General features: G+C 37.7%; 1 protein-coding gene and 1 long non-coding RNA gene across 2 annotated transcripts in view; one reads left to right on the forward strand and one right to left on the reverse strand.

Annotated features, from left to right (window-relative positions):
- Positions 1 to 9,650, forward strand: part of trabd2b (TraB domain containing 2B) — a 53,517-nt gene extending 43,867 nt beyond the window's left edge. The window contains exons 5-7 of the mRNA XM_039677290.2: positions 4,946 to 5,036; positions 8,430 to 8,678; positions 8,770 to 9,650. Coding sequence (XP_039533224.2) covers positions 4,946 to 5,036; positions 8,430 to 8,678; positions 8,770 to 8,995 — 566 coding nt within the window. The 3' untranslated portion in view covers positions 8,996 to 9,650. The remainder of the gene's footprint in view (positions 1 to 4,945; positions 5,037 to 8,429; positions 8,679 to 8,769) is intronic.
- Positions 8,532 to 10,109, reverse strand: LOC148973738 (uncharacterized). The gene is made up of 3 exons (XR_016146530.1): positions 9,929 to 10,109; positions 8,745 to 9,061; positions 8,532 to 8,655 (listed from the first exon to the last, which is right to left on the reverse strand). It is a non-coding gene; the product is annotated as an uncharacterized LOC148973738 (long non-coding RNA).
- Between the last annotated feature and the right edge of the window lie 4,101 nt (positions 10,110 to 14,210).

The following is a 14,210-nucleotide window of genomic DNA, read 5'->3' on the forward strand; positions in this document are numbered from 1 at the left end:
CTCAGTACGTAGTGCTAAAGTGACTCTCGGTGCTAATTAGACCAGCAGAGCTCATTATCAGTCTCTGTCATTACACGCCTCATTAGCTACTAAAACAACTGATCTGGGTGCTAATGGAATTTAAGGTCACATTACACACATAACACATGATCTCTCTTCTCCCACACACTGTTTACACTGTGATGCACTAACACAGATGCTTACCTGCACACGTGATTTTGTCCAACACACACACACACACACAAATAATATGTGGATGCACTCCAAGACAAAGTCTGTGATTTATTAGGCAAATTATTTAAGCAGCCTTCTGTCCCTTTACAACAGAAAAAATAACAGTGCGAATAATTGCAGAGTCAACAAAGTCAGAGTCTTGGGAGTGACAACCACAATTAAAATGGAGTGAAATCACACAGTGTGTGAACAATATATTGAGTCACCATGATAACCATCAGTTATGATGTTTATATATACAATAATAGCATCTAAAATATATATATATATATATATATATATATATATACATATATATTCTTATTGGATGTCATCTTGATTATCGTCTTATCGTCTTGATTATTCAGAGGTGTTTCTTGCTAGTCATTGTTCTTGGTGTACAAGTAGTTTTCATGTTTCCATTGTATCTAGTCTAGTTTTATCATAACCCCACCCCTAATATATATATATATATATATATATATATATATATATATATGAAGAGTTCAGATGCAAAAGCCTCTAAGTGCCATTTGAAATTTTCTTCTTTAATGATCATTCTTATCAAACTTGTATATTTAAGTTCAGTAATTTCACTTAAATAAATATATTATACAGGCACAACTGTCCTTAGCTCCTTGGTCTTAATGACTTGCAATTGACCAGACCAACCAACAATGACTTGCAATTGACCAGACCAACCAACTTTTTAGCAAACATGTATATGTTCTGAATTTAGAGTTGATTACAAAGCTCTAGAACATGCTAGAAGTTACCAGGCAGGAATATTTAGAATATTGCAGAAGATTGCATTTCCTGAGAATTTTGCAATGAGATTTGGTATATAAGTAATTTTGGACATGGAACTTTTTGTCAAAATGTAAAAAAAAATTATAATAATACTATTTTACCAAATATCATTCTAACACAATGTCTTACAGTCTTTGCCCACGCTCTTGTGTCAATGGCAGTCAGTAGATACCCATTCACCATGTAAAAATACACAAAAACTTTGGCCTGGGTATGAATAATTTTGGGCTTAACTGTATATTATTTTCTAATATATATGCAGTTATATGCTACATTGGCTGTACAGTATAAATTTGATTCACACACACACACTTTTTGTGCACTGCCCTGTCAATAAATGTAGTTTTTGCTCTTCGAGTATGTGTGCACATACCATTACATGTATTTATGTGCAAGAAAAGGCTTCTTTCTGTTTACTGCTTCAAAGCCACTTCAACATTCCAAGAAAAAAAGTAGAGACCCCAGCTGTCAGAAACTAAAACAAACTGTAGGGGCAATTTCCCCTAAATGCTTTAACCCCTGTGAGTTTTGACTGTTAATACGCTCCTACTCTGCCTGTTTTTGTCTAATTCCTCCATTTTCACATTTCCCCAACTGTGAAAATGTCCCCATCCATTGGACTGACTTTCTCTCTCTCTCTCTCTCTCTCTCTTTGGTAAATCTGCTTGCCCGCCACCCAACAGTCACTGTAAGAGAAATGTAAATATTTAAAGCCATAAAGGAAACAGTTTCAACGTTTCGGCATCAAACCCTTGAACCCCAAACAGACCTTGAAGTAGTTCAGTCCAGTTCCCCTATGGCAGCGCCACAGAGCGAGTCCCCTCATTATGGAGTCTGCTGAACTACCACCAGAGGAGTCCCTTTGGACAGGTAAAAGAGAGAAGCACCCCCTTAATTCTCACTAATCTCTGGGTTCAGCTCAGATCCCTGGGATGGCCTGAAGGCTGGAATTTCCTGATCTTTAGAGATTTATAGGAGGTGTGAGAGCTGATCTGTGGTCATATACTCTCGCTCACACTCAGGGCGGCGCAGAGGTTTTGTTGACTCAGAGACCATGTCGAGATTTATAGATTTCCTGCTGCTGTAAAAACTTGCAGAGGGTAGTATGTGTGTGTGGATTAGATGGAGCTGTGCTGCTTTGCAGGTCAGTAGTTTGTTGGGTTATCACAGGGGATTGAGCGCAGGATAGAAGAAAAACGAATAACTCAGAAGTGAAGGCTTCCCTTGAGCATCATCTAACACACACACCCAGATTCACACATGCTTATAATAATGGACAGCAAGTAGAGAACAAACAACACAAAAGTAGTACCATGATCAAAGACAACAGCAGCCTGGCGGACCACAATGCATTTCAATTTCATACCACAGATCTCAATGTGTGCTTTCTCCTCACTTTCAAATGTTCCCTTTCCCCAAGAAATATTTTGTTTGTTGGCTGTCTATCCATAGAAGCCACCGTGATTTTGCCAAGTAAGACACGTTCCTGGATCAACATACAACATTCTTTCCTGAAAATGTAGTCCTAACCCAATCTTATCCCTAAAATTGGAGAGAAATGATAGGTGAATAACACTGATGTAGAATCACCTAACCCTTGTTGTAAGCCTAAACTTGGCATACACTGTAAACTTGTACCTCAAATTTGATTGGTTGATTGGAATGTAGTTCCTGGATGTTGATCTAGGAACATATTAAATGTCACAGCAGACAAACATATACCATAGGGTTACCGCAATGTATGTATATTAATGCAGTAACAATGCTTTTAGTAGATAAAAGGTTTATGCAAATAGTTCAAAGTATGTACAAATCATAACTGAACTACTTTGCTTTAACGTTTGCTCACTCACTTTGGTTAATGTTTGGTCCGTTTTGCATATAAAAATAAAACACTACTCACAGGTCTAAAATATGGGCTGAATGACTGTGTGTGTGTGTGTGTGTGTGTGTGTGGTTTGTAATGTAAAATGTATCATAAAGGTGCTGACATACCTGGACCCAAACCAAAACACTCAAAGCAACCCCTGAACCGTTCACAGTACATCTTCTGAGTGCGAAGATTAGGCGAGAGGAGAGGGGGATTCATAAAATGTATAAATGCACCAAAGATTTTTTCTAAAAAGTGATTGAGAACACTTATTACCCCAAGAGTGAAAACGAGAACAAGTCTGATGAAAGTCAAAGAGACAGAAAGCTCAGAGCCAGTCTGTAAGGACATAAGTTAAACATTTAAATGTATTAATATGCCAGACACTGTTATTTAAAGGGACTTACAGTGAATTCAATGTATTCATACTCCCAGTGAATTGAACCCACAGCCATGGAATTGCTCCCGCGCGCTTTACCGACTTAGCTACGGGTTGAAAAACAACCTATGGAACCACCAAATGTGCTATACTTTGACTGAATCAGAAGAATGAACTGACAGTCACTGCACCCGCAAATAGGATGATTTGGATGAGGGCTTTAGGTGTAACTGTAGCGAAAAGCTAGGAGCTTTTGCTAAGCCTCCAATGGATTTGTTTAAGGCCTGCGCGTGTTTTCAGGATTTCTTAACAGCAGTTTTCTCTTGGTAATCAGAATACACTAACTGCGGTCACAAAATAAATACCACAAATATACATAATGAATTGTATCAGCATTTGGAGAGCTAAAGCTCCTGTAGTGAAACGAGTCTGTGTGTATGACACACAGGTTGGTTTGTTTGTTTGTTTCTGGGTGTGTGTATATTTATTTATCGTGTGTCAGTGTTTTGGGTGTGGGTGCCTATGGAGAAAGAGCAAGAGATTAGTTCAGGCTGATTTGTTTTGTAGCATGCATCTGCCTCCTTGCATTAATTAAAGGAGAGCTTTTCAGAAAGACCTCCGTACGCGGCCTAAATAAGAAAACAAAGAAAAACCTCACCAATTTGGTAGCCAGGTGACCACCCGCACCTCACCGCAGCCTGAAACTTAATCTAACTACTTCCTCTAGAAACCAAACACAACTCCAGTAACTACTTCCTCCAGTAGCCAAATGTCTGTCCAGCTGGGTTATTAATGTGGCTCAAACCAAATAAAAACAGCAAATATGAAATGAACAGAGGCTTGGCTGTTTTATTTGAAATTTCCATAAAAGATCATTTCTAACCGAGTTTAATATGAACATTAATCAGAGCATGTGGGTGTGATGGCTTGCCGACCATGCCGCAGTGTCATTGAACCGGAGTCAGCACTGGGATGGGAGACGACGAGGTGAGGAACACAACAGGACCGGCCTCAATGGACCGCCTGTTCCTTCCCACCGGGCCGAAGGGCGTAGCGGCATAATCTGTCCGTCTGATCTGACCGCCGCTCAGCGGTAGCCTCTTCACGCTCCGTGCCAGTCGCCCCAGCAGCCTTTGAACTCGGCGGCCAAGAAAGCACTGCAGGCCCCATCTCCCTCCCTCCCCTTCCCCGTCTTCACGAGTGATCAGCAAAATAATGATGATAAAGAAGCATGAAAAGAGACAGCCTTGAAGATTTTCAGCGTGCCGTTAATAAGCTCAAGGAGCATGCTGAGGCGATGAGGTCAGGCTGTATTAGCGCTTATTGCTGGGTTGAGTGACACACAGGATTATCGGCTACGCAGACAAGTGAAACAGCTTTCATCAGCGTGGCGCTGGAGCGCGTGCGTTTGATGTCTCAAGAGTGAAGGAATTATGAGTGTAATATATGTGAGAGCTGAGGCGGAGAGACAGTAGCACGGGAGCATTTTATATGGCCTTATTCTTGAAGGAACAAGTGCACCTCAAGATCAAGAACTAGAGAAACCGAGGGTTCTTGAGACAACGTCCGCCCATTACTATATGGACCTATCTGCTTTCTCTTAATATTTGAACACGCCCACCTGAAATGTATCCTCATTACCATGGCTGCTACTTGTTTCCTGTGTGCTACAGGTCACTTCCTGGGCAATCATAGTGTACTGGATATTCTGCGGCAGGAGGGCTATGAGGTGGAGCACACACCAGCACAAGAGCCCATCACACAGTGAGTACACACACATACAAACACTTTACACCAGGTTTGTACAAAATTCGGAATTAATTCGGAATTTGAATCAGAATGCGGTGGAATTTACTGAATTGCAATGCAAAGAAATTCAACACAGGCAATGCATTCTGGAGAATTAAATTTTCTTCCACCCAGGGCCACAAAAGTTAATCAATCCGTCAGTCAATCCATCGGCTAGATCCAGACCGATTTATCGGCCAATATTAGGCATTTTCCAAAGTATCGGTATCGGCAGTTATAATGGCCGATAAATGAATATTTATTTTATTTAAAATAAAATAAAAAACGGACGAAACACGCTTCAACCATGTCATGAGTGTTGGAGTTGTATAGTTTGTCCACCAGAGGGCACTCTACTGTCCCTATTGGTCACAAGACATACATTGCTTGAATAACAATTAAAAGAACATCCCCATCAGTTCTCTTAACTCAAATAAGCATGACAAAATTTGTGACTATCATGTCCAGTTTTGCTGCTGTTAAATAAGCCGAGAGTGAAGCGGAATTTTAACTTTTGACAGATTTTAACTTCTGTCCTTTTAACTTTTGACAATGTGACTGAAGTATTTCTTTAATAGCGGGTGACAGTTATAGCAATGAGACGTATCAACTCTCGTTGGCCTGTTATATTGAAAATGTATGTTTTACAATTTACAGTATGACATAATCCATTGCTAAATTATGGCTCATCATAGACTAGCTAACCACAAAGCTAGCTAATGCCACTATCTGTTAAGTTTCTTTTTAAAATACATTATCATTTTATTTTAGTTAAAACTCATAAATAACAACAAATAACTAATGTTAGGGAAATCTGTTATCCGGAAAAAAATCCGGTATATATATCAGCCGATATATCGGAATATCGGATTTTAAAACCAACAAATATTTGTATCGGTATCGGCCTTCAAAATCCTTTACCGGTCGGGCTCTTCCATCGGCTTATAAACCTTGAAACTTTAAGGCTTTTTTAAAAACTTGCATTCCAATTGGAACTGAACTTCTTCATCCTGTTTGCTACCTCAGTTCAACTTCAGGAACTGAATTTTGAACACAACTCTGCTTCACACTCTTGGCTTTATGGTTCTCTCACTAAGGACAGTGCTCCTCTTCACCTTTGAGATTCAGTCTTCCACTAATTCCGTTTCCTCCCATGCCAATACCATGCACACACACAATAATTATGAAGTTATTTATACAACAAACTTTCCTGAATATCCTGTGGCGCAGAATATAATGACGCATACTACATACACAGAGTCAGTAGTGCATCGTATTTCACCACATAGAAACCCCAAGCACATTGTAAATCACCAGGAGGATATTCCACTTACTGGGCTAAACTGCAAACAGTGCTAAACTATGCCTTTTATCTCCCCCTGCTAACCATGACAAGGTGGGCTAGCACTCTTCCAAACTCAGTCCTCACCCAGTTATCTTTTAGAGAGAGGTGCAATGCCTGCTCAAACAAAGAAAACCCACCTCCATTGTTGGCATACTCGTACCATTACTCAATAGGCCTTTAGGGGAGCTGGAAGGAGGTGATCCAAAGGCTTTGTAGGTTGTACTCGTTAAATAGCTGTTGTAATGGCTCCAACACCCAAAAAAGACGCAAATGGAAAAATGAGAGCGACGAGCACGCCAACAGTCTCAGAAAGGCAGTTAGAACTCAAAAGCGCCCAACCACTGCCACAACATACAGCCGGTGTCATTTGAGAAATCTCCTGTTGCAAATTTCAGTGCAAAGGTTTTCCTTTGGCACATTGCGGCACTGGAAGTGGGAGAGGCAGAGAGAGCATGGGGGGTTCTCAGATTGCTGGAGATGATGACAGTGGCTGTGGTAACAAGCTGACAACTGGATGGACTAGCTGAATGACGGACTGACTGTGGTTTAGAAACATGAACCCTTCCAGCTTTCTCAGGCCTGCTCCCTCTAGCTCACTTTTCTCTCCTCTGTGAAGCGCAAAAAAAAAAAAAACGAGGTGATATGATGGGCAAGTAAAACAACATGCAATGGCAGCTGGACATGTGTTTACTAAAAGCACATGAACCACAAACTTGAGGACAGAAACCAGTCCTGTCGTGTGTTTGTGGTGTACATATGGGTGATTACGAGATACAAACCAAACAAAACACGCCATGGACCTACTAAACACAGTGGGTTGGCCTAACCACAATGAGGCAGTTTGGAATAAAGTATGGTTTACCAAATGTCGTCATGGTTACTCGATGAAATGCCCTAGGGTACTCACCAGCAGGAGGTGACAAGAGTGGCATAATCTTGAGCAATGCTACGCCCTACTGGTTCAGTATGGTAAAGTCTATGTCCAAATGTCTAAAATGAAACAAGAGTCATGACTGTATAACACTAGCATTTAAAAGCTGTGTGGATTGGTATGCAAGTCTGAATTTGGATATCAGTAAGGGAGCTCAAGACTTTGAGGTTGTAGTTTTGACCTCACTGGCTCTTTGTAAATTCTTAGCAAGCCGAAAGGTTGATATGAAGCTGTTTGAAGTCAAAGGTATCTCCAAAACACATGCACACACACCATAAGCCAGAGCTTTTTTAAAACACTACTAGGATTTTATCTCCAGTACTTCAAAGGTGTCTCCTGACACTACCCAGTTCTCAAATAACCTTCATATGTATTAATCCACTATTTTAAATAGGGATGCATCGATACTAAAATTCTGACCTAAAGTATGCCGACAATCAGAAAATTGCTACATGTTATAAATGTCTGATATTAAAATATTCGTTAATAATACATTTTAATTAAAATGATCTTTAAATAAATTTTCAAAAATAACAGTAAAAGCTAAAAAAAAAGACTCATTTTAAATGCTACAACTAAATTTATATTAAAATTCTGACCTAAAATGATAGCCTGATATAATTTTTTTATATAGATGGCTGATATTCACATATTTATTATTAGTTATTTTATTTAAAAAAAATTTTTTACATAAATTGAAAACTAAAACAAAAAAAATAACAATTTTAAACACCGCAACTGAATTTAAAAATCACAAAGTGATAATTTATCATTAAAAAATGGATATTCATTTTTAGATTTTCTAAATTATTTACATTATTAAATTAATAATGCTATAAAATATATTAGTAAGCATTGGATGATGGTAAAAATAATCTCAATTTAAAATGTAAAGCATGAACTTTCATTAATTAAATCAGCTAGTATATCCAATATTGACAAACATAAAAAAAACTAATAAATGATTTGGTACTGATATATCATGCACCCCTCATTTTATTTATATATATATATATAGTGATACATTTGTTGTATTTCGACAATTTAAAATTCTGCATCCCATAAGTTTTTTAACTTGCACCTGTTCTCACAGAAGCAGCTGGTCTGAGGTTGAGGGGACTACTGTGAATCCCTCTGAAGACAGCTCTGAGTCAGTGACTGAATGGACATCAGAACCTCCAGAGCTAGAGGAGATCAGCCAGGAAGAACTCTCACACATGCTGCTGCCAGACAGTCTCAGCCAGCTAGAGGAGTTTGGCCGCTACAAGCGCCCTCGTAAAACCCATCATACACACAGTCGGCCACGGCTGTTCAGTGACCTGTGGGTGCGCATAGGAGACAGGTGAGGACACGACACATCCCAGAAACCGCAGGAAATTGAAAGCTGCTTTTTACTAATAAAACCCACATTTTTGTTTTCATGTTGACCGTAGCACAACTCCACACCTGAATATGAGGATAACCAATGGCTATGTGACGGTGGAACCTCCTCAAACACGGCAGGAACAACAGCAAAGACGGACGCCGCTCAGAGACAGACTGAAGCCCCCTAGCCTGCCCACAAACCCCAGCGTACTTGACTCCACTGCTCCAAACCCAACATATGCGCTGACGTGCCTTTTGGCCGGTCTCATTTCACAACTGCTTTTCACTTCCTGAAGAGGGAATGGGTCTCTTGGAAGCTCACAAACCAACACGATCAGAATTGTATCTGAGTGACTTTACCTGTGGTAAAAATAAATGGCAGTAAAGTACATTTAGGTACTGCTTAGATCAATTTTGAATGTCTGCCTTAGTGCCTACAATAAATTAGTTGCTGTAGTATGTAACAGCAGACATATGTGAGACATTTCTAATTGTTACATCTGGCAGAATGGTAGTCTGTAAGAATATCGGTAAAAGAAAAACAAGAACATTTTGTTATACTTATGACTCTGACCAGACTTCATTCATAAGTATCAGCTAAGACTTTACCTTGATGTGAATACCCACATGACTGTTCCCTCCTGCCCCATTAGAGCAGACAGCAAAACATGAATGTGCTTTTTTTTTCTAATAAGTGAAATGGGGCAAAAGAAAGTATACCAAATTATCAGTATCATATAAAGGTTAAAAACCTAAAATATGTAATAGAGACTGCTATTATGTGATATGGTCACTGACAGATAACTGAATAACTTAAATAGTTCACAGAGATGACACTTATATTTTGTAAATTGTGCATTTGTTCATAAAGAAATTTTATATTTATTATTTCATGAAGAGTATATTTTCATGCATTTCTCAAGTATTAAAGTTAACAGAGTTATGTAAACAATCTTGACTCCTCTATTAATTGATGTTTTCAACGTTGCTAAAACTTGAACGCATACTGCCCTCTACTGGCACTCAACGCATTTCTCTTTTTAGTTATTATTTTTATTCATTGTATAGTAGCCTGACTAAAATAGTCAAAACAGTTGCGAGTTGATTTATTAAATGGAGGGAGAAAATATGGTCCACACTTTATTAGGCTATTATCCACATTTCAATGATGTCAAGTTTTGTTCCACCCAAAATAAAAAACGTTATCATTTTGTAATAATCACTTACCGTCATGCAGTTCCAAGGCAGAAAATGTTAAGGTAGGTTTCCCATAATTTAAAATCAGATTCAGGTTATATTTAATGGCAAGTTTCGAGTATCATTAAAAAAACATCATTAACGTATTCCTTTGAGTCATGAGCAGGTGAGCGAGTGTTGTTTATGAGATCATTCCAGCTGTCGTGTTCAACTAAAAAATGGCGCCGCTCTGACGTAAATGGTGCAAAACCCCTTTTGTTATCACGTCATGACCGCAAGGCGGTGCACAAGGGAATAGGCCTACTGAATATTAGTATTTAGTCAAGTTCTTCGCACAAAACTTTCGTATGGGTTCATATGGGTTTATCTCTTTTTTTGTAGCTTGGCATTTAAAATTGTAATTCGCTTTCATTGTATTAAACATATGTATTGTATCTGTTTCAAGGAAAAAATAAGTACTGCGTTGGAATAAAATTAGCCTACATGATTTAATGCAACCAACCCATCCTATTTAATCCACTAGGTGGCAGACAACACCTTTGTAACTGATTGTACCTTAAGAAATGTGATCTTAAACCTGTAGAAATACGTTCCAGAAGATTGTTTTTCGACGTTCAATAATCTTGAGTTAAAAAAAGTAAAAAATTTGTACAACAATATAATTTTAAGTTTTTTCATTGAATAATTTTGACATAGGCATACTTACAGCATTCCTTTATTTAATTTTAAGAATTTATAAATAATTACATTACATTGACCATTTGCCCATTGCCTTTATTTTCATCAGGAAATTATTTCTCAATTACACTTAAAAGAAACTGAGCACTGACAAAATGCATTGGTTAATATTAAATGGTTAAAATAAATAATTGCTAACCAAAAGGATTTTTTTTCCCCACCAAATCAATACATGCCACTGTCTTGCCTTATCCTATATCTTTATACAATTATATCTTGCTCAATTGCATAGGCCTATATGTTTGCCCTTCTTATAACCAAAGGCTATTAAACTATTAATACTGCGTGAAGTTTAAACACTTCACATTTCAAGTACTTCTGTCGAAGTAAAATGTACTGAGTTATTGTGAAATAAACTGAACTAAACTGAAGTAATAAATTAAATCTAAAAGCAAAACTGGATAGGCCTATCGATTTTATGCATGTCGTTTATATCTGCACCTCCTTTTGTACTACAGAAGTACCTCACTTATCCAGGCAGAGAGAAACAAGTTTTAAAATAAACAGCTATTTCGCCCCTTAAGCCAAGACAGGACAATGTTTGCCTTTGCTAAAATACCATTTTGCCTTGGCTTTGGGGTGTTATTTGAGGGAGTAGGGGTCCTGACAGGCTGTGACCCCTCCCTGGGCTTGGGGACAGAACGCCCACTGCATATTAATAAAAGATTACTGGGAAAAATCAATGTCTGAGCAAACTCATTAAAAATGCTTCTTTCGTCGTAAATGATTTTTGTTCTTTACCTCCACTCTCTCTCTCTCTCTCCCCCTGTTGCTTTTCCCCAGCGGTAATTACTTTCACAAGTCGTTTTCTGCCCTTTGAGTTGCACCGTTTCACAAATGAAGGTTAAGTTTGTTTAACCGTGCTGGATTTGCCATCCATGTTAAAGCATATAATGTGGAAGGCATGACTTGGCCCACACACCTCCAGGACCCCCTCAGCTTTAAAGCCTCCCTTTGCACGGTCATATGGTCCAAGGTTAAGGCCCACCAGGGCTAGACAAAGATGGTGTGGTTTCAGCATCTTGTAGGCTACGCACTGGAGATGCTGAGGATGGTCAAAATAAATGTAAGACTATTTTATAGATTCTATTTACAGTATATATATATATATATATATATATATATATATATATATATTGTCCCCTTGGAATTATAAGGTTCTTTCTGCGTTCTGAACAGTTTTGAGATATTGAGCTTCAAAGTTTTTAGCATTCCATATAGGAAAATGTGTATGGGGAACAAGTTTCTTTCAAACATAAAAATAACAGGGACCCTAAATGTACAAAACACATCCCATAATGTAAATAAATTGTCACAGAATAAGAATATGTGAATAACTCAATTTTGACAAAAATGTCAGATAGAACCTTATAATTCCAAGGGGACGATATATATAACTTATCTTTGTCTGTGTGTAGTTTTGTTTGGGGCCCTCAAATGCTTTTTGCAAATATATCTAGAGTAGTTCTAATTGAGTAGTGAAAAGATAAAGCATGCACACAATCAACTCAAGGTCTTTCAAATATAACACTAATTCAGTCTACATAGTATGTTTCATTTAATCAATCAAAATTTCAGGGACACGGCTATAAAACACACAAAACAAGAGGGTGGCTTTGTTCCTTACACATGGGACTGCCATTGGAAGGACTCCTTAAGAGAACGGTGGAAATAAATGACAATTTATTATTTCAAATAAAATATATTCTTTCAAAGGGAACGTTTGGATAAACACATTAGTGCATCAATATTCACCTTGAAAAAAATATACAGCTCTCATCATATTACAAAATTACAATTTATTATAGTATAAGCAGTTATAGCCTATGCAAATTATAGCTATATTTACAGAAATAATAAAAATATATTTTACAAATGTATAAAGTTTGTAACTTCTAAAGGTATTGTCATTATATTTACATAATAGTCGATGACATAAAAAATGATGTTATTTAAATCGGCACGTTCAATTATTTAATTTGACATAACATCCACAAAGAAAGGTAGCACAAAATTGTAGGCAAGGTCTGCTTTTATATAATGGTTTTCGCATTGTTATATGTTTAATTCTATACATATTTGTTTTCAATTTAATTAGGCCTAGTTTTTGTTTCGCGTTAAATATTTACAATCTTCAAAAATTATTATTTTTCTTCTCATGAAATTGAGATGGTGCGTGAGAGACAGCATCTCAATTTGATAACCACGGTAAGTGAACAACATTTAAAGTGTCAGTGTGTTTTCAGTATTAAACGTATTTTTATTCCTAGCTAGATAAAATTTGGCATATCAAAGTAAGCAAGAAAAAAAGTTACAAAAGTTAAACAAAATGTTACGCCATAAAGCGCCATATAGGGACACTGCAGTGCAATGTACAACAATATCAGTTTGTATTAAATATGCAAAGAACAAAATTATCGTATATTATAGGCTATATTACATTTAATGTCGCACTATGCAATAAATATTTTGCCACCTAGGGAGAAAGTTTCAATAGGCAAACAGACTGAGAGTGAGGTAAGAAAAGAGTGAGTAAGGTTCACAGGTTTTCTCGACGTTGCACCGATTCATTTATTCGTGAACAAGGGGCACTTCACTTCACGCGCTCTCTTTGATACGGACTGAAGCGCGTGCTCTCAAAAACAGACGCTAACAAATTTATTCTAAATAAATAAATAAATAAGTAAATGGAAGTATCGAGAGAGAGAGAGAGAGAGAGAGAGAGAGAGAGAGAGAGAGAGAAGAGGGGGGAAGTAGTAGTGGTAAGCTTCACTGACACGCACGCGAGGATCCACAGCTTTGATGCTCCAGTGATGACAATCACCACATAATGATGATGTCTGATAATTACATACACATGAAAGCTTGTCTGAGGCAACGAGAGAGTAAAAAACAGAGAAACAAATATGATTATATCCAAAGATACTTTCCCCGTAATGAATACCAATTCAAATGTAGGATTATTTTTATTTACTAAAGCAAAATGTGGAATCATTTGACCTCAAAAATTGTTCAGAGTGCCAGGGTTTACAAATCAACAAGCATTGTTCACACCAAATAATGTTCCATCACCGTTCACATGTAGGCTACATCAATTAAAAAAAAACATAATGATCTGAATTATAGTTTTATTAGAGATGTATGTCGCTCTTTGCCTTTATTTCATCATCTGTGAGCAGACTTGCAAAGAAGCAGTGCATCATCAATCTAGAGTAATCATTTATACCTGTGTAATTTTCAAGTTCATAAATTCACACTTTAGAACTTGAGCCATGCATAAAACAATTATTTTCCTTTTCTTTTCTTGTGCACGCTAGGAGGAGGAGGAGGAGGAGGAGGAGGAGGGGAATGGATGGGTTGGATTTGGAGTATAGAGAGTGAAAGAAAAAGGGGATGTGTGTTTGACCATCAGCGTTTAGTCCTTAGTCAGACATCAAGGCACACAAACACACATCTTAGCCTTCATCTCCCCGGGGAGTTTGCTAGAGGTCATAGGGAAGGTGGAGGTCAAATGGTCCTGGATTAAATTTGATCAAACATTGCTAATATGTGTGTGAGTGTGTTTGTTTGTGAG

This window comes from Pimephales promelas, chromosome 14, assembly GCF_988280905.1.
Source record: "Pimephales promelas chromosome 14, fPimPro1.hap1.1, whole genome shotgun sequence".
NCBI lineage: Eukaryota > Metazoa > Chordata > Actinopteri > Cypriniformes > Leuciscidae > Pimephales > Pimephales promelas.